Source organism: Phaethon aethereus, assembly GCF_964289735.1.
Source record: "Phaethon aethereus genome assembly, chromosome: 16".
NCBI classification, from domain to species: domain Eukaryota; kingdom Metazoa; phylum Chordata; class Aves; order Phaethontiformes; family Phaethontidae; genus Phaethon; species Phaethon aethereus.
The window spans coordinates 2,664,360-2,686,906 of NC_138592.1; the positions used below are offsets into that span (position 1 = coordinate 2,664,360).

The 22,547-nt window shown below is 47.8% G+C and overlaps 1 protein-coding gene across 1 annotated transcript in view; it reads left to right on the forward strand.

Annotated features, from left to right (window-relative positions):
* Positions 1 to 11,165: 11,165 nt before the first annotated feature.
* The window catches only part of NKAIN4 (sodium/potassium transporting ATPase interacting 4), a 48,979-nt gene continuing 37,597 nt past the window's right edge, over positions 11,166 to 22,547 (forward strand). Inside the window, exon 1 of the mRNA XM_082007432.1 lies at positions 11,166 to 11,803. Coding sequence (XP_081863558.1) covers positions 11,750 to 11,803 — 54 coding nt within the window. The 5' untranslated portion in view covers positions 11,166 to 11,749. The remainder of the gene's footprint in view (positions 11,804 to 22,547) is intronic.

Sequence of the window (22,547 nt, forward strand, 5' to 3'; positions counted from 1 at the left end):
GAGTAAATACTGAAGTAACAACTGTGTAGACACCTTCAAAAAACACACATTGTTTTGATCGGATATAAACAGGCATGAGCAGTAAAGAAAATGTTTAGTTTAGGAATAAGTTTTCACTGAAGAACATAAATATTTCAGAGTAAAGGTTCCAAGGTGGGAACAGACAGCTTCAGACAGACCAATCTCACACTCTTCTATCCCAAACAATGCGTTTCCAGAGCAAAAACTAGACATGCACCACGTTGAGTTTCCATGTCAGGAATCTTTAACTTGGTAAAAGCAAGCAAAAAGGCACAAGCCACACAAGATACTTAAGTGGAAATGAGCCACAGGAGGACCTTTGCTCCTCCAATGCAGCAGCAAATTCTCACAGCACCTGTAAAGAGCTTTATAATTCAGTGTATGAAGATTAGGCAGGTGACGTGGTCTGCATGACATCATGGTCCTGAAGGCTCCCTGTGGGCCCCACCAGGGCAAAAAGGCTACAGAACCTTGTCAGCCAAAGAAACACTTTCAACCAAATGCCAGCCACCATCTCCATGGTGCAGGCAAGGTTCGCTTTCAAATATATATTAAGGACTTTTAGAGTCGTGCAGTTTTGTGAACACATAAGCACAGCCACCTTACCAAGAGCTCCACAGGGCACGAGAGGAGGGCAGTTTCTTCACGCACACCTGCGATATCTGGATCCAAGCCGAGTCCTGCAGGCCTCCCTCAGAACATGTCCGGATTCCCAGCCAGGACACCGGCCTCTCCTTTCTAGAGAAAAAAAACCCAAACAAAACAACATAAAGAGATAGATAAAATGGGGGGGGGGGGGAAGGCGAGGCCGTCGTGAGGAGAAGCTCAGGCCTCCTCCCCGCCACGCCAGCCGGGCACCAGCACCTCCTGCCTTCTCTTAGGGACCGTCCTGTGTGACAGCCCGGGGAGGGGGGGGCCGGGCCCACCGAGGCCCGAGGCGCCACCAGCGAGGCCTGCCCGCCCCGCCGACGGGCGAGGGGGAGAGGCAAACCGCCCCGAGGCGGCGGACCACAGCCCGAGGGAGATGACGGGGCCGGGTAACGCACCGCCGGTCCCAACCCGGTCCCGGTCCCACCCGGCGCCTCACGGCGCAGTCGCGGCCCACGCCGCGGTCGGCGACGTTGCAGGGCCGCGATGCATTGTGGGTACTCGCCTTAACCCGCTGCGGCCCGGCCTGGGCGCGCTGGCAGCGGAGCGGGGGCCGGGGATTCGGCCGAGGGGCCGGCCCCCATGAGACTAGGCCTGAAAGTGTTCAGGCGAGAAACACGCCGAATATTGAATTATTGAATTATCAAACTTTTTTTTTTTAAGGGAGAAGAAAATTTGTTTGTTTCAACCAAGCAAAACCGAAATAAAGCTTTACAGTGAACTTTCTGCGTGAGCTCCGCTCGGTTCAGATCCAGACTTGAGGAAAAAAAACCCACACCAAGACTTGGTGGTTTAGCTCGGGCGGGGGGGGGGGTTGCCTGTAAAGTGGAATTATCTCCAATTATGGGGTGTTTTCCAGTCAGATATTTCTGCGAGCTGAGGGGGGTTTGCAGCTGAGGCCGCGTGTTGCTCCGAGGCTGGGAGAGCTGGTGGAGGACGTGGTTCACTTCAGGACATGGTTTAGTGAGCATGGTGGTGGTGGGTTGCTTGGACTTGATGATCTTCAAGGTCTTTTCCAACCTTAATGACTCTGTGATTCTGTGAGGGGCTGGTCTGAAACCACCGACCTGGCTTCGCCTGGGCACGGTCCACCCATTGCTCCCCAGAGACACCCCTTTGGTGAGGGAGTGTTGGACGGAAAGAGCACCTGGAACCGCTCTGTGGTGCTTGGAGGTATGTGCTGGGCGAGCGCATTCGTGCTAGTGCTAATTTCTTTTTAATAATCAACCGTAGACACAGAGCAATGCTTTAGCATTTACATATGAATCCCAGAGAGACGATACGCTGCTCCTTTCAGTGCAACACCTCGTCTGGCCTTCGTACTTAATAAGTAGGCTATTATTTTACTATCAGTGCATGGGAGATTAGCAGGAGCCGTTTTCATTACCATTAATGGTAGCTCCATACATAACCCCCTCGCATCAACGAGAAGATAATGGGCCCTTAAATGTGCATGCATACGAAGGATCGAGAGAGGCGTACGAAACGTAAAGCAAATGGCTTAAATAATTTGCTCTTCCAGTTAAGGAGAAAGTGGTCTCTTCTGATAAGCACCATTATTTTCTGGTAAACATGAACTAATGGGCAATGAGGTCCCCATTATACAGACACTGTATTATAGGATCTAATGAGAATTTTAATCTCAGGTTTTCCGTTATAATTGGTAGATAGTCCAGTGGTTGGTGTCGGCAGTGATTCTGCAGCGGGTCTGGAGGGGCGGGCGCTGCACATGCAATACTTGTGCTCACAGCCTCAGGGGAGCAGTGTTGGGCAACACTTTTCATCTGCTGTGGTGCAGAACTCGGAGGCTGATGCCTCCTGTGGTCTTCATTTACCAAACATGCATGTTCACACTGTCTGGGCAGCAAACTCTTGCAGCGGCAGCTTCGTCTTTCTGGGATCAGAATTGCTATCACCAAAGAAGCGCAAAATAGTGCTTCTGTTTTCCCTATAGTAATAATACCGCAATTTTCCCTGAACCAGAAGTCATCTTTAACCTGTGATGTACGGTGAGCTGCAAAGACTTACCTACCTGAGTGAAGGCTGCAGGATGGGACTGTCTGGTTTTCAGTAGGAATGAAGGGAAGCCACAAACATTTGCCTTTCTTAGCAAGCAAATAAATGCACGCCATTCCCTGGCAAGTCCACTTTGCTCTGTTCCTGGAATTTGGGATGGGTTCATAGCTCTCTTCCCATCTCTGCAATGTGTGACAAATATCTATTCTAAGATAACAGATAATGCCAACAAGAAACATTTACAAAGGCAGCCCACATTGTGTTCCCTACTTCTTTCCTTTCTCTAGTTGTGAATTGATTCTAGCTTGAAACTAAATTACAAATATTTTTAGCACAATTGCCATTGTTATAATTGTTATGCCCACTGTCCAACACATAGAAAATGTGACAACAAGGAACAAAATTACGCGATAAAATAAAATAGAAGTGAAGTACAGTCCTTTGAGCTGTTTTCCATGTTGATAGAAAAAATTTTACTTGGCTACAAAAGAATAATACTTAAACATGTACAGGGTAGTCCGATTTGAGAGCACAGAAAACAACTGGAGCCCACTTCTGCAAAGATTTCATAAATATATGCATCATAACTGCAGTGAGGAAGAGTAATAGCAAGTGAAAGCTTATTAAGATAACCTACCTAGGGTGCAATTTTGCTTGTAAGTTAATGATCGTAAGCGATGGCTTTGAAATTTCTTAGGTAAGAAAAAAAAGTCTCTGGAACAGGATTTAAACAAAAGAGCATTCATGTTCACTTTTCCCTCTTTTACAGATTTCCTGAACCCTTTCTAATCTATTAATAAGACTTGATTTTGGCTATTAAATATTGCGGTCCCTGACATAAATGAAGAGGCATTACCACTCAGTTTAAATTCCACAAAAATACCTGAAAAATTCTCTTCGAGAATATCTGACAGCATGAGCATGAGGTTGGGAGGGATTCCTTGTAACTCTTCAAATACTAAAGGAAAAAGAGAAACAACAAAACTCTATTTTGACTTTATTAACACTGATGTGGGCTGAATACAATACTCGGTACTAGCAGCATTTGTTGCGGGCTGGGAAGCCATGGATTTTTATTGCCTTTTTCTCTCCCAACACACCTGAGATTAGCCAGTATATCAGAGTAATGTGTAGGATGTCACAGTGCTTAAATTGAGGGGGGAACAAAAAGAAACGTAGATACCCTTGTTAGATAAATCTATTTAATATATCTGAAGAGCGAGGAGCAAGGAATAGACGTGTTTGCATGATAAATGTCACCATTCAAGTTCGGTGTTGTCATTACTTATGACTTATGTAACTGTGTGAATAATAATAAACCCCCGAACTCAGCCCTTTTAGCTCCATGAATAGTCTTATTAATTGGTGGGAATGTGATAACACCCTTTTCTTGGAGGGTTTTTGGAACTTCTGTGTGTTGCATGCTCTGATAGCAACCTGTGCATAGTAAGCAGGTTGTCACCCCAGGCACCAAAGGCTCGATCACATTTTTAACTTATTGGGCTTGAGAACTAAGACTGACCTCGGAGGGTGTCTTAGTTTTGTAAATCTTGACAGAAGCGCATTCCCACTAACATTATGCCACATAACATAAAATATTAGAAAAGTAGTATGTGAAGTATTTTCTGCCATGGGACGAAACATCAGCCGAGTTGTTACTAAATGTTTAATTTTTATTATTATTTATTCTGCTGAACAAATAAGACTTACTTGTTATTAATTATAGCATTCAGCTATATATAATTATTTATATTCATTGCATTTGGCAGACACAGCATAGGAACCTTACCAAGCTACAATGAATGTTGCCATTAGGTTATGGAAATGCCACACGCACTTAATAAAATAATCACTTCCCTCCCATTGTACAAGGGAACACTTTGTCCTTCCTTTTCAGCTGAGAAACCTGTGTTTAAGGGCTTTTCTAATACATTTCCTCTGTTAACTTGACGCTGGCAAAATCTGTAATTACATCTAATTACCAGTACAGCCCTACTGGTGGCCAGGCAAGAAAAGCTCGCGTTTAGGCAGGAGTTTAGTCCTACAGCTAAAAGAGTGAGTCCTGCCTACACTATGGATCACACACCGCAGCCTCCAGCGCTGAATTTCATGTCCAGCTCTTCAAAGCGCAGACAAGATCAGGAGAGTCATCAACCCCCATCCTTCTACTGCATATTTTTAGGAAATGCACTTCTGATTTGAGCTCACCGTGCCCACTCCTCCATGCAGCTGGGACTGCATTTTAATGCATGCATTTCTACTATCAACCAGGTTGCTACGACACCCTTTCGTTATGTTTCTCCACTTCATAGCTAGAGCTGAAGAAAAGCTTAAGCAGCTACTTGTATTTAGAGACCCCCATCAGACCTTCTGTCTATGCACATTTTTTGCATTTCAGGCCTGAGACAAAATTTGGAAAGTCTTGACGTGAGACACCAGGAAGCCTTACCTCCGATACTAAAACAGCAAAGAGAAAAGCAAAAGCTTTTATTTTACCAGCAGCTATTACTACACGCAACTTTAATTTTGTGTTAACGTCACACACGCGTGTGTCACAGCACAGTTTGTATCATCGCCAATCAAAGCTACAGAAGCGGCCATCTAGCATGGCCTGGGCAGGATGAAAAAGCTTGGAAGTGCTGCTAGCTGCCTGTGTCTACTCCGTGGATATTCAGAATGACCTTTGGGAGGCTGGTTCAAGTGGCTTATTTCCAAGGCAATTAATTCTTTCTAAAGTAAACGTGTGTCAAAAACGCTCCTTCAGACTGGTGGCACCTGGCGCTGCTGACTTCTTACTACATATGAGCTCTCACTGGCTGGGGTTGGAAAGAATATCACTGAAAGCGTGGCAGGAGGGAAGCGCTGCTTTGTGTGTGCACGCGTCGGAATAGCTTCTGGCTGCACGTTTCGTACCACCTCCCTCGGGGCAGCGCTCATGTACGCCGGCTCCCGGCACCGTACACTCATGCACGCGCTGCTGTAGCTGTCCTTCAAAAGACATTCTGAAAGAAACTTGTTATTGATTTCTTCTCCATCGTATCACATGAGGCTTGTTAAGTTGGCTTGGGGAAGTTCGTAATCATTTGAGAGGAAAAAATGGTTCCTAAGCAAATGGGGAAGAAGCTTGTCTAAACAAGAGTACCCGAAGCCACAGCCCAAAATCGGAGACTGGTCTGCCCTTTTGGCTTTTTTTTGGTCATATCATTTGAGAAATGCAACTGTTGCATGGAAACCTTGAATAATCGCTTGGTATCGATACCCAGGGATCGTGGCAGCTGCACTGAATTACTCCTTGGTTACACTGCCTAGTGCAATTGCAGCTGGAAATGTGGCTGCAATCATGCCAGCTACTCAGATTGCATGGGCTGAGATGCTGGGATGTCAGCTGTGACAGCTTGCTTTTCCTGCGTGAATTAACCCTTCGGGCACTCCCTCCTCCTCACCCAAGGCTGTGCCTATGAAAGCACCTGCGCCGTTCACCCGAGAAGGTTGACATGCAGTCCCCAGAGCTGCTATGACCTTAATTTGAGGAGCTCTTCCCAAAGCAGTTCAGTAATTGTCTCATGTTCTTGGCCTCCGGATTGTAAATAAGACAGACCTGAATTTCGGTGAACAGGGAGGCTCTCAGTGCTGCTGCTCAGGTGAGGTGATGGTCGGTGGCACAAGGCACCCCCTCAGACTAACAAAAATGCCGGCAGGTTCCAGGGTGTTTCTGTCTCTGTGTCTTTCCTTTACAGTCCTGGAGAAATTGAGAGAGAGTTATTTGAGAGGCTGCTTGTGGAACGTAATGGCAGAATTGTCAAGGCATCTTATTAAAGCTGTAAAAGGGTGAATTTGAACCATGGCCCCACTGCAGCGGTAAATGGGTGCCTATGTGTTTGATCCAGCAGAGGAATGATACGGTCACGTTTCCTTTGTACAAGCCCCTGATCACACAAAGTAGCTGTACCCGCTAGATGTGGACAAATTGTTCACCTTGCTATTATTCTGACATACCGGGGAGTTTAGCAAATCTGCCTTCCACCTCTGCCACCCTCCGCTTGCTCGTCAAAGAGTGATGTGAATTTGTTTTGCAACTCAGCAAGTTAATATTAGGGAATTACAAATGCGTGATGTAGATGATGGTGGTGCAGAAATGCCAAAAAGCCTGATTAGGAGCCGCGTCCCCACCGACAGCCAAGACTTCATAGGGATCAGAGAGAAAACGGCAGATTCCACGCACCAGTTCTGATAAATTTTACAGATTGCCCTGGGCTGCTGGGGAACCATTTCGAAGCACAAAAGTCATTGAGATTGCATCCTTTCTTGCATAGTGATGAGAACAATTTTTAAACGTTGTGCTTTGCTCTCACAGGGCTGTTTTTCTCTGCGATGTACTCACCAGGCTGCAAAAGGAGGGGAAGAGTGTGGCTCTTTTGGACATTGCCTGCTGAGGATGTACCGCTACTCAGTTTGTGCGTCTGTGCCTCTCTGGTCCCTCTGGAGAGGAGGAGGACGTCTGGGCTATTGCCACCTCTCTTAAGGCTTCTACTGTGGTAGTCTTGGCTTCAGTCCCAGAGAGCTGAGCTCTGGAACAACTCTGTAGTTAGTACCCCAGGGTAACGGGAGGTTTAAAAAATTACAAGTTTAAAATTAGAAGGTTAAAAGTCCTTGCCCTTTTTTCATGATCTCACTCTCTTTCTAGCTGGTTTGCTAATCTTTTCCTACATAAAAAGTCTCCAGTAAGACACATGGGAATAATCACAACATCCAGTTCTTATAGCCAGACCTGGCTGCCCAAGGTGAGTGGTGGCAACCTCTGGTCACCAGCGGTTAGGTCCTGTCACTGCATCCATTTACTCTTCTGGGGAGACAGTTCAGAGGCTAGCGACTTTTCCTCCTCCCACCCAGGGAGACGATTTATCCTAATCCATTTGTACCCGTATACATTCTGAGCAGCCACAGTGTCCTGTGGCAGGAAACTTCACGGCTCACCCAGCTCTTACGTGAAGACTTTCCAGGTGATCGTTTTGAATGTGTCCCCTGTGAAATACTGCTGTGCACAGTGGAAAGCTGCCATCAGTCAGACGACTGGCAGCGGGTTTTACTTCTAATTTGTGATAGAGAAATATGATGTGACATGCCACCTTGGGAAGGCTGCTGTCTGCCCTGGAGGGGGGAGCGGGCTGACTGATCAGCTCCTAAGGCCATAAAGCACGGGGACATTTTGCCTTTTGGATGTGGCACTGATAAGGCTGGAGTACTCTGACACCACTGCGTTTGATCAGGCATCTGTAAAGGCACCGTGACCCAGGTGAGGTTATTAAAATGAAGAGGAGGTGAATGTAAATGAACTGAGCAGAATAATGCACCCCACGTGTATCCTGGGATGTAAGACCATCTATAGCTTTCAGCAGCTGTGACAATTACAGGGTTTGGGCTGTGAAGAGACGTGTCCCCAGCTAATACTTTTAGCCTCTATTGCTCATCTTGATCTGTCAGGGCAAGGAAGCTGTGGATGTGAGGGACAACGAGCTGTGGTAAGAGGCCACTGCTCTGTTTCAAGCATGCTAACTTTGTTTCTCGATTTCTTCTGAAGTAAACCTGCAACTTCTTGAAATAATTTGGATATATCAGTCAGGAACAGGTAACAGGGTCCCGTTGTCGCAGGTTCATCTCCCCTAGCAGTGCAGCTGCATCCATGCAACCCCATGCACATCAGATTTGGATGGGAAGAGGTTCCTGATGCAAGCACTGGCTGAGAATGGGGACATTCGGTTTCTGGAGCATCATTCAAACCCAAGGATGATTCCCAACTGGATTTCATCCTCCCCAAGAAGTCAGGACATGACCAGCATGTGCATCAAGATGTTGAAGTGAAGGGACATCCTCAGGAATTAAAGAAGGAAAAAAGAAACATCTAGGATCTCTTAAACATACCTGTGGCACAGCATTTGGAGGGGACTGCCACAATGACCCCCTGACTGATTCCCTTGTCTTGCTCTTTTCCTAATGGCTGTCTGATGGAGAAGGATGGAGCTGCCTGCGATTGCCTTGCTCTGCATACAAATATCAGGGATCAATACCCCTGCTGAGAACCCCTCAGACCCCATCCAAAACCCCTTAACCAGGAGAAATCCTTCTTGACATCCAGACTAGACTCTCAAAGCAGTATTTTGCCCATCAAAAGCTGAGGATGAGGTTATATTCCAGGAAGTAAAATAAATCAGGATACTCAGCAATTTTGGTTTTCTTTCCTTTTTGCTAATTTGAAGTTGTAGCTTGTTATGAGTTAAACTCTCAGGGTAGATGTGTGGCCCTGCAGCACTCAGGCAGGAATTCAGATGGGTCAGGGCTTTGCACAATTTTTAAGAGATGCTGGCGGCTGCTGTGGCCGTGCCAAGCCAAGTGCCACTGCGTAGCGGCACATGGGGGATCACTGGTGATCATCAGTGATGGCACTGTGTTTTGGCAGCCTCTGGGCTGCCTCATCCCATGGTGCCTTGTTAATCCACCTGCTAATTAAATAAACCTAATTAGGATCCAAGTTCTATGTGTTTTATTGACTTAGGTCCAAATTCAGCTAAGTTAATATTTCATCTCATGGAAGTAAAGGGTTTTCTAGAGGTCTGCAAAGAGTAACCAAAAAACCAAACCTGTTGTCAGGAGACTCAAACTCCATGCACGTCCACCGGTGTCCGCAGTCAGAAGAGGTTGGAGACTACAGTTCTGAAGCAAGTGTCCAGCGGTCAACATGTGAGCAGCTCCACTAAAACCAGTAAGGCTCCTTGGATGCCTAAAGGCATCCAGGCCTCCTGCTATACCTGGGCACAGAGGGGATCTGCCTTTGAGAAAACATATAAATGAAGATTATAAGGTCAGGCTCTGGGAGTTTTAAGCCTCTCTCTTTGAAATACAGGTTACATTATCCCTCTGGTTTCAGCCTTCTTAATAAGCAAAGGAGAGTCAGTGTGTTTTCTTACAGATGCGTGTGGAGTCCCATCCCACGTATGGTTGCCTTTTACTTAGCTTAGCAAGATAAAAGTGCAGGATAAAAATGCTGCTTATGTCAAACTTAGTATTTCAGCTGCAATACCTTTTGCTGTTTCACATGATGTCTCCTTAGTAGTGCAACAGAACTGGAAAATAGCTGTGCTTACGGGAGGTTTTTAGAAGCAGGAGGCAGTACAAGAGATGCAGGAAACCTTAAGAAATGGCACAAAAGCCAGGTACTGACCTGCACGGCTGCAACCCAGCCTTTCCCATGCTGTTCCCAGCAGTTTCCAGAGCACATAGCACAAACCAGCCTAACCCCAGCCTGCTCCCAGCGGTCTTGAGCTCCTGTTTTAATTCTGATGTTAGGTTGCCTTACCCTTCAGTGCAAAGTGAGACCTCCCTATGCAGTTTGTAAGGAGTGTTTCATCCACATTCATTAAAAAAAATAAACTGTTTTTTGTTCCTCTTGCCTTTGCCATCCAAAAGCCATCTTAGGGGGAACACAATACTGTCAAAGTTTCTTCAGCTCACAGCTTTCAGGGTGAAGTAAATTGTTTGTTCTGTTTCTCCCTGTGGCCGATTTGAATAACCATGTTGTTAATATAAGGTTTTTAACATTCATAGCACTTTAGGACTAATCCTGCTTCCTTGGGGTATAGTCAGGCAATGCTTTCCTCGAGTAAAGTGATAGAGCCTCTGTCATTTCAGCTACCGTCTCCTTCTCACACCACTGCAGCAAGCAGCATGGCATGCTTATTTAAAAGGAAAGCGGAGCTGGTCACTCGTGGTATGAAGTCACACACCTTGGCTTCCTTTGGAGGAAGAAGGAACACCCTGGGAGGACAGAGCAAGCTGCCGTGCAGCCATTGGAGTCACTGGACATTGCAAAGAGATGACATCGTCATCACACAAGTCTCTCCCAAAGCTTCTTATCCTGTTGCGTTGAGCTTAGCAACAAGTTTGTCCCAGTCACAGCGCACGGTGTGTGACCTGCTCCTCGGGCTGACCAGAAACGTGTACGGCAGGGAGCAGTGATGTGATCCCATGTCTTCTGGACCCTGCTCCTCCTTCTGGAGAGGAGGCAATGTGAAGGGTGCGGGCGTGTAAAGGAGGTGGTTCTGTGCTCGTGGATTTGCTCTATTAATTGTAATTGAAGTAGACTGACTTGGTTTTCTACAGCAGCAGGGTATGGTGAGTGGTTCATAGATGGTGCTCAGGAAGAAGCTCTTCGTGGAAGAAGAGAGATGCTCCCCTACATCCCTCTGCTACTAGTCAGCTATGATTCATACACATGCCTGGGTATATACTTTAAAATATTCACAAATGTGCATTTTAAAGAATTCCTTGTCTTATCCCTCTTTCTGAGTTTGTCTTCCATGTGCCCTCTGGCTGACAAATTTTATGGGAAGAAGCACTGTACTTTAGGTTAATTCTGGGCTTCATGATTTTTAGGGTGAGCATGCCAGCATTTGCGCGGGGAGGAGGGTGATGGGCATGTGTGGAAGGGGGAGCGGGGCTCCTGATTCCCGTCGCCTAGGATGCCCTATAGGCTCTGTGTCCTATATAGACAGCCTGCCCGTCCAGTGCACCCCTGTGCCCCGGGACATACCGGGCACCCCCGGCCAGGGGCAGAGCCAGCACCGCCTGGGGAAAAGTGGCCCCCCAAGGGAAAAAAACTACCAGGGGCTGCCCCACCAGCCCTCGCCAGGGGAACAGGAGCTGCCCCGGCCGCGCCGCTCTGCCTGGCTCAGCCTCCCGGGGGAGGGCTCTGGCCGGGGGCCGGGAGCACCCCACCAGGCCTGCCAGGGCTTGCGGGGGGACACACACAGGCAGCGAGCCCCTGCGCCGCACGCCCTGCCTGCATTTGGGACGGCAGCCGCTGGTGGGGCATTGCCCTTTTAAGCTGTGGGGCCCACCTCCTCCGCCCCGGCTCCCGGGGGGGCTCCGGCAGCCGCCGCGACCTCCCTCCCGCCCTCCCTCCCTCTGTCCGTCCCTCCCTCCGTCCCTCCGTCCGTCCCTCCCGGCGGCAGCTCGGGCCGGGCCGGAGAGCCCCGGGAGCCGGGCTGCCCTGCCCCGCTGCCCGGGGACCATGGGATGCTGCACCGGGCGCTGCACCCTGATCCTCCTCTGCGCTCTGCAGCTGGTAAGTGGAGGCGCTCCGGGGGGACGCGGGGGGCGGCGGCGGAGAACGGGGCGGTCGGCTCCCCGGGACGGGGACGGGAACAAAAGCCCCCCCGCCCCGCCTGGGTGCCCGCTGCCCCGGGGCCGGGGAAAGCTCCGGTCCCTCCTCACCTTCGCCTCGGAGGAGGAAGGTGGAGGGGTGACAGGCAGCGCTCCGGGGACGCTTTGCTCCGCGGGGGAATTTACTGATGCCTAAAACTCAGAAAAACGTTAAAAAAAAAAAAAAAAGTTCTCAATTCATAAGTTTGTGCTTATGATTATAACTCGAAAAATCACTCGGTCGAAGGAGTCCCAGCGGGCTTGGCGGCAATGTTGCAACCCAAACCAACCCAAACCAACCCAACCCAACTCAACCCAACCCAACTCCATTTATGCCACAAGCCACCAGTACCTTCAGCCTTTTGGATGTCCAGCTGCAGGAAAGGACTCGCCCGTGTCCCACCCTGCTCGCCTGCACGGGAGGGGTTTGTGCTGGCTTGGAAGGAATTCTTTTAAACCTCCTCGGGATGAAGTGCTTAGACAGAATATCCTTCTAAATATATACATATATTTATTTAGGAACAAACCTCCCGGTGTGCGGAAAGCGCCGTCCTTGGTGGGCGCGGGCCCCTCGGGCCATCTGCCCGCAGGACAAGGTGACAAAGGTCGGGCTGTTCGCCGGGGGGGCTGCGCGTCCCGGCCCGAAGGGTCCCCCTCTTGTCTTAGCTAACGGGCTCCAGGGCTCCTCCAGCCTTAAAAAGGAAACGACAGCACCTACGTATTTAATTTCATTTATTTCTTCCCAATTTGCTTTATTTTGGAGCATTAGCAGCATGCAGGAAAGGGCAGGCTTCCTGCTAAGTTCTGTTGAAGAGTAAGCCAGTGCCAAGGGATGAGTTTAGTTAAAACTCCTTGTTTTGGAGTTGCTTCCCTTGAGAGCAGAATGTTTTCTGCGAAGCGACTGTGAGCGGGCACTTGGCTGAAGGTGGGAGAGAACGACGCGGAACCTGCTGGTTTTTAAATGTAAGCCACCAGCCTAAAATTGGAAGGGGAACAGGGCGAGAATGCAACCCTGTTAACTCTGACTAGCACAATCGGAAGAGGAGGATGGAAGATTTGACTCGTAGTTAAACAAAATACAGAATAGAAGTGGCGAGGCTTTCTTGCACAAAGCGTCTCGCTAGGCATATTTATGAGGGAGTTGAATGGCTGGGGAGTGTGTTTAGTCTCCTGGATTATTTCTTTTGATTTTTCACCCATGATCACAGGAGAAAGAAGCTGTACCCTGTATTACATTAGAAATTGGCATCTCCACACTGACTGTCTCTTAAACCCATCACTATGTCATCCTGCTTTAAAGCACACACTCACACACACTGGAGGGGAAAAAAAGAAGAATAAGAAAGAGAAAAAGCCATGAGCTGCTGGTGCTGTTCTTATTTCTGACAAGCGTGGGAGTTTTCTCGTATCCAAGATACAGGGACAAAGAACCCCCAGCATTTTATTTTCCTTAAGACCCTCCTCCTTGAAGAAAAGAATCAGTTTGCCTCATTCTTAAGCAAGTTTGGATGCCTCAGCCGTAGCAATTTCCCATGGCACTTGCTGGGTGAATTGGTAGAGCTGGAAAAATGTGAACTATGGTGAGGGAATTCCTGGAGCCATGCTCCGATGGGGGTGAGGTTGGGAGATCCTGGCCGGTTCCCAGCAAGTGCTTGGGTGAGGGTGAGATCCAGCCTGGGGCTTTTTTTTTAAGCAAACTTTGTCTGTAAATCGTCACATCACTTCCACGTCAGTACGGCCAAGTGACCTGCAGGGACTCGCTGCTGCTCAGAGTGGGTTCTGTTAAGACAAAACACTGAAGCGATCAGGCCAAGATCATCAATAAATTATAATGATGTGAACTTCCTTTGTTCCTCTCATGTCTCTGCTCTGCTTCATTTGATACTTTGAACCCTTCACAGTGCTCCCTGTATGTTGCCAAGCTCCGTGTCTCCCACTACCAAAGTCCCAGGGGTGAAATCCTGACTCCTCTCTGGTCTGTGGAGGTTTTGCCTCTGACTTAAATGGGGAGAGGATTTCAGCGCTGGGATTTCCCACGTCAGCTTAGCAGCACACTCCTATGCTGCTTTACAGCATTTCTCATGTCTGTTCCTCAAGGTTTCACTGGGGCTTTTTATAAATGATGAATAGAAACATGAAACACACCCCCCTCCCCCCCCAAAAAAATCAAATTAGGAATTTCAGTTGCAATGCTTCATGGAGACTGTTTTATTATTAAGTGCAAGTAGTTGAGTGAGTGTGTGGGGAAGTGTTTGCATGCTGCAGCCTAAATGCTTCCGCAGAAAAAAAGGCAGAAAACAAACATATTCATCATTGCAGTGTATGCTCCCAAAGAAAAAGTTTGTGATCCAGTCGGAGAGCAGAACAACGTCTGAATTTGAGGAGCTGCTACACAATGCGAATACCAACTAGACCTTCATCCCCCCTCGGGCCGAGCGCTCGTGGCGCAGATAGAGGAGACGAGCCGTACGCCTCTGTCTGAGGAAAATCAGGGCCGACTCCCCAGCGGTTTGCTAATCAAGGGGGGAGGGAAGGCTGTAGTTTGAATAAATAATTTGCCGTGTTCCAATTTTAGGTTATTGTTTCCTTGAAAGGTCCACGTTAGGCTCTTGCTTTGCTGATTGGTGCTGCAGGGAGGCTGCGAGAAGGTTCTGGCTCTCCCCCCATCCCGATGCCGGTGTGTCATGCTGTCCCTGACCCTCCCCTTCTCCCCGATCCCCGCCGTCTTTGGCAGAAGTTTGGGTGAACGTTGGCCCAGGTCAGGGCCACCCTGCAGACGACATAACAGTGATATAACTGTGAAAAGGAGCATTAAAAAATTCTGATTTCATAATCATCTGCCCTCTAATTAAAAAAAACAACAACTTTGTAGTTATCTGAAGTAGTAGTCTTCTAGTTATAAATTTCTTATAGTTTGGTTGAGAGCTTGTACTATGTGCCGAACAAGTCCACAGTGACTTTACTTATACTTTAACTAAACTTCTAAAAATACAAGTTTATGACCCCAAACATCTACAACAGTGCTAACGAATATTAGTCTATCATCACATCACAGTTACCCTTTCTGGGGAGAGATGTGGAACAGAGTAAGACGAGCTTATTCTCAGCCACGACATAGCGGAGGACCATCAGCAAGGTGATGGGGTGTTTTCAGCCCAGGGGTTGTGCATCCCAAGGGTGTTGTCACCTCTCAGTTCTCGCTTTGCCTCAACGCCTCTGCCATTCAGGTGCTGATGTTACCCACGGCCCTTGCTCGTCCCTCCCAGCCGGCCACCGTTGGGCGGTTGCATATTAAGAAACACGAGCAAAACTTAAATGAGGCACAGGCTGTAAGAAAGACTCTGCAGAGGGTTAAGAAATGTTCCTTGTTGAAATTAGGGTTGAAAAAGGCTCATCGAGGGCAGGATTTCCAAACCGAAGTGGTATGACCAAGACTGTCGCACCCAGCAGGACCGTGGACCGGGCGGGTCATGGTGAGAAACCACGAACAAGGGCTGGGTCTCAGGCAGGGAAATATTAAAAAATCATTGATTTGCTTCTTTCCTCTTTGCCAGCGTGAGATTGCCCCCAAACGGTGTATTTTCTGGAGCAGTAAGTGATTGTGCACTGAAGGCACTATGTGAATTTATTTCCACCGAGCATGGAAAAATTCCCTCCCTCCCCGTGCCCTGTCCCAATAAATCAAACAGCTGTAGTTTCTTTACATTCTGTCAGTGGATTGAGAGCTCAGATGCCAAGCAAAGCCTGGAGACAATTTTACAGATACATTATAAATCCCCCTAGAATAAGAGCTTCTAACGGAAAAAGTGACTAATACTTCAAATGAGCACAGAATAGGGCGCCCTGGGACGGGACGGCATATTGAGACTAACCAAAAGTAACTATATACCTTTATTTATTTATTTTTTTTCTCGTGCTCTTCTTCTCCTTCACTCCCTTCTCAGCGATGCCTTTTTAATCTCTTACAGAAGGGGATGACCAGTTCTGGAAAGTATTTGAATCCAGCACAGATCCTTCTCTAGCTACTCTCTCATATCTAAAGCGCCCGTGTCAGTTCGATCGAGGCATAAAGCGATGACGAGCACGCGGGGGGTGAGGGCAGGAAGCGTGGAAGACGGGCGGGTGGGATTGCACGACAGGTCAGTCAAGGCAGGATCTGGGCGAGCAAAAAAAAGCGTGAGTTAAAATAGGTGGACTCGATCGGCTCGGCACACGGGGGCTGCAAGAGGGAGGGTGGGAGAGCACCTTCCTATCCAAGGTAAGGAGCAAGCGCGATCGCGGCACCTGTAGAGACGACTTGCTTGGCTTTCTCCTCTCCATCCCGGGGCGTTTTGAACGGGAGGCAGGGTGGGGAGAGCCGGACCCGTCTCCGTCTCTCCCCCCCTCTGCAGCTGCCTGCGGAGCTGGGGCAGTTGGAGGCATCTCTTGAGGGAGGTCTGGGCTCACGCAGCCGTGGTACGGCCGAGCACAACGCGTCCGAGGCAAGAGCAGGCGCGAGGGGAAGCGCGGCGTCCCCCCGCTCATCACGCTGCCCAGGACCCCTCCAAAATCACCTTGTACTCCCCCAGCTGTTTGTCTCCTCCATGTTTTGTGCCTAAATGATAATCCCTCTAGAGAAGGGACTACCTTTCATATATATGCACAGCACCCAGCGCCGTGATGGCTTGAACCTTTCCTGAAGTCCTTGAACAACACTCCAGGCTAAATAATAACAGAAGTCTAAAGACTACGTTTGACAGATGCTGTCTTCTCCATGTCTGTTGCAGACAAAGGAAAATTAAAGCCGTGCCAATAATAGAGCTTGTCAGCATTTTCCACTGAAGCTGACTTTCAGTAGAAACCTGGGGATTTGTCTAAATGAGTATTTTCATGAGAAGTATCTGCTTTCCATAGACAATTCTGAGTTTTTCTCCCAAGTTTTGGCCAGAATATTTTGGCCAAAAATCAAAAATGTGCTGGCAAATGTTTGCTGTGCTGGCAAACATTTTTAATTTTGGAGTTGTGGAGCTTTTCTTACAAAAAGTTGAAATTTTGCATGAGAAGATTTTTCTTTTTGGTTTTTTCTTTTCTTTTTCCTGAGCAGCTGGAGTCAGTACCACTGTAGCACAGTGGTCTAAGCCCAAGAGCAGCACAAGGGAAGGGGAGCTTGGGGTATGTGTTTCAGCCATGCCCCGTTGCAGATTGCGCCTTGCCCAGCAGCCCACATCCGCGTTTCCCACCGCGGTGGCGGAGATTGCAAATGACTCACAGGAACCATGTTTCTTTGTGTCCCCTAACCAAACCCATTCAGACCAGGAATGAAACTTGGCAAAAGCCGAGCCAAAAAGCAGGGCAGGGTGGTATCGAAGTCAACTCTTCTTGGAGAACCGGGGCTTTATTTCGGCTGACACAGTACGTTTGCCTGACCACTCTCTGATTTCTCCTGGCCGCTTGCTGCTCCTTTGCCTTCCCCTGTTTCCTCTCTCCAAGCACCAGGGCCACGCAAGAAGAGAAGGAGCTGGTTCTCCCCCGATGGGGATCCTCTGCCCCCGGGGCCGGTGTGGGGTTAAGGGAGCTGACGTTTCTCCATTGTGTGCTAATAATATACGGAAACTCGGATCATTTTGGCTGGGGTGCAAAATGGAGCTCTTCCAAGAATCTGCTCCAGGGGCCCTCAAGTAGGAACTCTTGGAGAACAAACTGGATAACAAAGGCCAGATTGTGATTGCTTTTCCTCCAGGAAAGCCCTGGAACAGCCCATTGCTTTTTCAGCACTTAAAAAAATGCATATGATCTAGCGAGCAGTAAGTGCCCCAGCTGTAGCATTCCCTTTTCTCATTAACAAAACATTGGGTTTGAGGTCAGTAGAACTGAACCTTTCTTTCTTATTAAAAAAAACCCAAACAACCAAAACTGAGATAATTTGTGATTTAATGTCCTTATACTTGTGGGGTTCCCTTTGTCCCCACTCCTCCTGAGCTGCAGTAGATGTGATGAGCACACCTAATTGCATAGGCTGTGTCTCTGTGTCTAAGTTTGGTAGAAAGAGAGTTTTCAACAAAATGGAAACTTTTGTCTCAAAAGTAGTGCATTCTTCTCCCATTCCCCATCTCCAGAACACGAGGAGGGAAAAAAATGACATTTCTGGGCCAAAAAAAATGAAAATACTCTGGCATTTAGCAATGTTTGATGAAAATGATGGGGGGTTATTGTGCCAAACCCCAAATATTTTGAACTTTTCAGAAGTGTTTTCAAGCTTCTGTAAAAAAGTTAAAAAGTCTCGCTAAAAAGAAGTTGGTTTGGTGGTGGGTTTTTTTTGGAGTTGTGCACCCTGGAAGTTCTCATCTTCCAAATATCTCTGATGTCATCACGTCTCTCCCAAACCCAGCTCGTGTTGGGGCTTAAGGGGAGAAGTCCTCAAAGAGAAAGCACAGGCTTGGGTGTTGCTGCAGGGTAGTGCCTTGCTGAGTTGACTCATCTACTCATAGGCCAGTGGTTTTTGGTATTTGTTGTAGAAGGAAACTCAATGAATAAATGCCCTGCAGAATTGCCAATCATCTGAGATATTCTGTAATCACTCCAGGGTCATAATGTTACCTTAAAGTTCATGAAATTTCAGAATAAGAATAAATGACTTCTGCTTCACTTGTTTATTGAGTTCTGATAAGGGGCAGAGTCTTATTTCATCTTCTTCTTGCCAGGCATAATAGTAGGGATTACAAAAGTGAGGATTAATAGTAGTAAGAGTAGGGAATCAGTAGTAGTAAAGTAATAAGAGGAGAGTACGTAGGGATAAGAAAAACTGGAATGATTGAAGTATCTGGCAGAAATCTCTGAGATGGGGTTTCAACAGAAGTGCTGCTTCTCACCAGCATGTCAGATTGGTGTTTCACGTTGGACACAGAGAAGTCAATGGTGATGTTGCTCTGGCTTCTCCCTGGTTTAGCTGAAAGTCCTTGTGAAGAACAAAAGTTTTATTTTGCTATGTGTTCTGAGGTTTCACAGACCCAAGAGGAGTGAGCAGCGGTTCTCTGCTGGGGCAAGATCAGTAGCTCCTCCCTTGACTTCATGTAGCTCATTAACATCAACTGTCTTTTCCAAGGGATGCTTTTTGGTCTCATTTCCACAAGGACTTAATTGCCATTTTCCTGGTGTCTGTGGCATGTTCTCAGCACAGCTGTTTCTGTGTCAGGACGTTAGGCACAAATATGTTGTTTATCAGGGAAGCGCACGTCCCAGATTTTCTCTCAAAGGTGAGGATTCATGGAAATGAGGGGAGCAGCTTTCCTGATCCCCCTTCCCCCTTCGTCCTGGATGTTGTTTGGGTGAATCTAGGTTTAGTAATTGAGATGTCAGATTCCCTGACACCTTTCGGCTGAAAGGATGATGGTGTGGAAGCAGTGACCTCCGCTGCCATCTGCCACGGTTTAATGAAAATATACTGTGGGAATCAAGGCAACAGCTTGTCTTCATCACCTGCTTGGAGAAGGCAGACGTCAGGAGTCGCTGTGCCAGCTTCCTTTGCCACCTTTCAGTGACTGGACAGCCCTGCCAGCAGCTTCCCACCTGCTCTCCAGGCTCTCTCAGGCCAGCAAAATACCTGCTTTCTTCCCTTTTCTTTTTCTCCCTCCGGCTTTTTCATCCAATGCTCAAAACTCTAGAAAAACAGGACTGTCATCATATGTTTTCTGCACCAATGGAGCAAGCACATAGATGTCCGCCCAGGCCCTGATTTTCAGAGGTGTGGGAGCACAAGTTGCCACCCTGTTAGGGCAGCAGGCAGTCTTGCTGCACAGCAATGGGGCGGGAGGGCTGAGTGTGTGGGGGGGATCCAGCCTTCGTGCCCTTTCTGCATTTTGGGGCAGCCTTTCACCACATGGACTTGCTCCCCATTGCACTGCCCTCAGAGGAGACAAGGATAAGTTTTTCAAAAAACATGTAGACATGGCACTTTGGGATATGGTTTAGTGGGCATGGTGGTGTTGGATTGATGGTTGGACTTGATGATCTTAAAGGTCTTTTCCAACCTTAATGATTCTGTGATTCTATGAAGGATGCAGCTGAGGATCCCACTGATGAGATTCCTGGAGATGGGATGCCTGGAGCAGGGTAAGCCAGCACTCCTCATCCCAGCTCGCTCCATCCCACACTCCGCAGAGCTGCTTGTGAGCTTGGTCTCCCTGGTCTAGGAGGGTGCTGTTCTGCGACAGGACCTGTTTTCTCAGCACAGTTCTCCAAGTGTCTTTCCCTGTCATTGTGCCATCCCTGAATGACCTGGGACATTGCTGTCCTGAGGAAGGTGGGTAGGATGTGGGTCAGGATAATACAGGACAGACTGTCTCCTTTATTAGTGAGCACTTGGGCAACCAAGTGGTCAAAGATAGGAAAGAACAAGAATTGAATACTACTGAGGATCATTGGGTGACACTTCTCCTCAAGAGCCAAGTACACTTAATCAAAAATTAATCCTGGTGCTCAGATGAATACACAGTTACAGCAAATACACAAAGCCTGGGAAGATGCCTCCTGTGACCCCTCTCTGGGGAACAGGGACCTGTCCTGTGTCTGTGGTGACCCTGACAACAGCCTTGGACCTATTAAAGCATCTGGTGCTGAATTATATTTTCCAAATGCTATTCTCTGGAGATAGTTCATCTGTAAGCACCGTTTCATCTGAACAGGGAAGGTGAGATAGAGGACACTAAAGAAGGGGATGGAGCATTTTATTACCCACACAGAACTTATAAAATATTGAGTATAACCTTGCATAGAGTGCTCTGTATGGTGTGTTCATCCATCACAGATAAACAGCCTCACCACAGTTAACAGTTTGTCACTGTCTATCTTCAGCTCCATCTGAATATTACCTCTATAGTAACCAGAGTTCAATCTCAGTACCAGGATGGGACCTAACTGGAGATCAGGAAGAATCTAAATCCTGGCCTTACACTGATTTCTTCATATTTAGGAGGTTTGGACATTATTTCTACAGTACTGCAATAAGAGCGTTGCCCTGCACATTAGAAATGGCTTCTTTGTGTTGGGAGTATATTGGGTTGTACCCTAAGGTCTACAAGCAAACTTTTCCCCTACATGAAGTTCAGCAGATAGATGGTCTTTTTGTGGAGGGTATGTGGCAGGGTCTTTCCTTAAGATTACCACTATAGTCCAGATACTCAGGAGTGCCTAACTCCAAGCTGTGGGGCTTGGGAGCATCCTTTCCTCCTTTCAGAGATGCTGGGCCCTTGATGACTCCACTAAGAGAGAAACAAAGTCCCACTTTGGTGGAAACATCATGTCCAAATGCTCCAAGAACCAGGAAGTTGTCACGGGCATTTAAAAAAGCTTTTCTGCTTCTGAGAAGGAATTATTGAGTGAAGCTGACTGGAGGAAAAACTCCTTCTGAACCAAAGACCCATCTCAGCAGGACAAGAAAGAGCTGGCCTGGCCTGATTGGCTTTGACCTTCATTTAGAGGCCCTGAAAGCACCAGAGACCACAAGTATGTGTTTACCAGATAAGAGGTCCACAGGGTCAAGGTCTAGGTCCATAGGCTGATTAACCTTGCAGAGGATGACCAAGACCGAGTCCTGAGTCTTGGGCAGACTATCGCACCTCCCCAGAACCCAAAATACCTTTGAGATTCTGGGCCAAACACCTTCTGTTCAACTGTAGTGCAAGTGAGCTTCCCTGGAGAGTGGTGAAGAGTACATCCAGATGTCGGATCAGATTTGAAGACTGTGCATTTAGATAGCTTGCATGAATATCTGAACTACTGTCTGCTTAGCCAAATCAAACCCAGTTCCTGATTCTCCACGGCTACTGGTAGTCCGTCAGCAGCAGATTTCCATGCATGAGGTGAGAATGGGCTCTGACAGGCGGCTGGCATCCCTAGCTCCGGCAGACAACGCACTTTGTACGGTATCATTGTGGGAAAGGCAATACACCTGCTTATATTGTGTATGTACAGAATTAGGGGAGAAATCAGATTATCCTAATTACTCAGAAATGCTAAATATGTGCAGAATACAGTTTGGCTAATTAGCCTGGGAGATTGCTGGTTGTTGGGCAGGGAGGAGAGTGGGTGTTTGGAGAAGTGTGATGGGAGTTCACAGTCTGTTATGTGCCCTTTGCTTTCCGAGCATGTGGAGAAAAGTGAGCATGGGGGTTGGGAGATGTGATTGCCAGCCTTAAAACAAATTACAAAGCTGGGAAGGGGCAATTCATTTTCAAATAGCTGCTACTTTTTAGGATTCTGGGTCTTCAAGTTTCCCATCTCATTATTCTGAGAGGAGATATTCAAGGGAAGGATGGGTCTGCCTCGCTGTGCAAACAGCTGGCAAGAGCCCCTGCATGACACCTTCTCAGAGGTACCTGTTCTTCATGCCCTTCATCCTGCCTTTGTGCTGACACAGGCAGATTCGCAAATGCTCTCAGAAGCCTGAGGAGACCATGATGGTAGTTGGTTCTGTGAATGGTGCTGCTTCGTTTGCATTTAATGGCCTCATTTGTAACATAGATGTGGATGTTAGAAGAGGTCTTCTGGCCCAAAATCTCACCCCCTTTTCCCAGAGATCCAGAGCAAGGCAGGCAGCTGCTAGACAGTGTGGGGGTGGCTCATGCCAAGTACATCTCAAGGTACTAATCCCCATGTGTCTAGATCCGGGGAACCAGGCTTGTTCCTCCAGC